This window comes from Nematolebias whitei, chromosome 14, assembly GCF_014905685.2.
Source record: "Nematolebias whitei isolate Nwh7 chromosome 14, NemWhi1, whole genome shotgun sequence".
NCBI classification, from domain to species: domain Eukaryota; kingdom Metazoa; phylum Chordata; class Actinopteri; order Cyprinodontiformes; family Rivulidae; genus Nematolebias; species Nematolebias whitei.
The window spans coordinates 5,090,094-5,092,570 of record NC_056511.1 but is presented as its reverse complement, the minus strand read 5'-3'; the positions used below and the strand labels follow the sequence as shown (position 1 = coordinate 5,092,570).

General features: G+C 51.2%; 1 protein-coding gene across 1 annotated transcript; it reads left to right on the top strand.

Moving 5' to 3' along the window:
• Nucleotides 1–662: 662 nt before the first annotated feature.
• cldn2 (claudin 2) lies at nt 663–1,472 on the top strand. The gene has a single exon (XM_037687787.1). The coding sequence runs from the start codon at nt 663–665 to the stop codon at nt 1,470–1,472; it is 810 nt and encodes a 269-aa protein (XP_037543715.1).
• Nucleotides 1,473–2,477: the final 1,005 nt, after the last annotated feature.

Sequence of the window (2,477 nt, the reverse complement as noted above, 5' to 3'; positions counted from 1 at the left end):
TCCATCCATTATCTTTACCCGCTTATTCCATTTTGGGTCACGGGGGTCGCCGGTGCCCATGTCCAGCAATCACTGTGCGAGGGGCGGGGTACACCCTGGACGGGTCTCCAGTCCATCACAGAGACACACAGAGACAAACGAGACAAACAACCACTCACTCTCTTATTCACACCTAGGGACAATTTAGAGTTACAAATCAACCTAACATGCATGTTTTTGGTCTGTGGGAGGAAACCGGAGTACCCGGAGAAAACCCACGCATGCACGGAGAGAACATGCAAACTCCACCCAGAAAGGCCCCTGGCCCGGGGTTTGAACCAAGGACCTGCTCGCTGAGAGGCAGCAGCTCTACCAGTTGCGCCACCGTGCTGCCTCATTTCTGCTTATTTAAACCTAATTCAGCAAATGTCTTCTTTTTGTTTTCTTCTGCTAACCTAGGCTTCTTTTTCTACTTCAGCTACATTCCAGCATGTTTTTTTTTTTATAGCTAATTTCAGCTGTTTTCCATCAAGTTCTTCAGCAATAAGCATCCACACTGCTTGTCCGCAGGAGGTGCAGTTAAACACGATACCAATGACACAAGTTTCTTCTCTATGAATAAATAACTTGGGTCTCCTCCGTCCCTTCTTTGCCTTCAGGTCGTCCTGGTTGGCGTCTCCATCATGGCCTCAGCAGCTCTGGAGTTGATGGGCTTCTTCCTGGGCCTTCTGGGGATGCTGGGAACCCTGGTTGCCACGGTGCTGCCGTACTGGCGGATTTCTGCGCACGTGGGCTCCAACATCGTGACGGTGGTGATGAACATGCGGGGCCTGTGGATGGAGTGCGTCTACCAGAGCACGGGGGCCTTCCAGTGCGAGACCTACAACTCCATGCTGGCGCTGCCCTCTGACCTCCAGGCTTCTCGAGCCCTCATGGTCATCTCTGTCGTGCTGTCCATCCTGGCGGTTGCCATGGCAGCCCTGGGGATGCAGTGCACTCTCTGCTTGGAGGGCTCAGGTGCGGTAAAGAGTCGCATAGCGGGGGCCGGTGGGGGGTTGTTCCTCTCTGCAGGCTTCTTGTCTCTCGTGCCCGTGGCGTGGACCACGCACGAGGTGGTCCAGACGTTCTACAGCTCCAACATCCCAGCCGGCATGAAGTACGAGCTGGGCGAGTGCCTGTACCTCGGCCTGGCCTCGGCGCTCATCTCCATGCTGGGTGGGGGGATGCTGAGCGTGTCGTGCTGGGAGGAACACGAGGGGGGCCGCGGGAGGCGGCACGGCGGAGGATACCCGTACCCTTCAGGGGTCGCCATGACGGCCTCGGGGGTTCGAACGACCACGCAGACCTACCGCAACCCCACCGTGCAGGTGGGCGTGGCCAGCAGGGGGCAGACACTCCTCCGCAGCACAGGCAGCTCAGAGTCCAGCGCTCACGCAGGTCAGGGAGCGAAGAAGCCCCCGGCGGCAGGATATGACATCACAGGATACGTGTGATGTCATCCAGCACTCCTTCAGGCCGAGCACCAGAAACAGCTGGAGGTTCAGTTTGATGGGTTTCGTTTCAATACTCATAAATAAATGTCCACACGTGAAACATCTAAAAATGTTTTTATCTCCTGTTGCCGCGTGAATTCTCGTCCGGTCTGATTTTTGTGGATTTTTCCTGTCCACCACGAAAACACAGATCATCTGAGGGAACGTTGCTGCTGCAGGACGTTAAATCTCTCTGCATTATAATCCCGCACCATGAAGTGATGCTCAATCTCTGCTGAATCTGTTCAGACCTCCTGAAGAAGGACCTCTGTTACTCATACGGTGTTTAAAATGTGGACGGTCTGGATGGATTCGATGAAAGCAGACTCTCCACATCCTGATGACGTCATGTTGAAGTTTCCATTTGTTTTAAACTCGTTTCTTTTAGTCCGGTTGGAAACTTTTTGATGTCGATCCTTTAACCTCCAAATGACACAACTCAGATTTATTTTTACTATTATATATATTTTTTTTTTATCTGAAACTTTGGTAGTTCTCAGAACAAAATCTAATCCAGAGCCATGAGCTGCTGTGAGACTCCAGGTTGTTGGAAGATTGTGAGAAATGATGGAGATTTTCTGCTGCGGTCTCTCAGTTTAAACTAACGACACATTTCCAATGAAAGGATTGAAAACGTGTCTCGTTGTTCTTTTCTTCTGACGACATGAGAACTTCTTCGTGTCATTTTAGAGACAAAACGTCTTTCTGATCACGCTTGTTTGGTTTCCCCGAACCTTCCCAAAGTTCTCTCACGTACCTCCTGACTCGATTCTGTAAATTATGAAGGCATCGAGACGATCCAGACTTTGCGACAATTTTGGGATCAAATATGTTTGGCAATTTTTAAAAACATGTTCGAAAGTCCTGCAACAAGACACCGCTGCTCACGAGAGTCTCAAAGTGTCTCTGGAGTCTTGGGGGCCTTCAGTGGTCGAAGGCCTCGCTCGTGTGTCGCAGACGTTTTGA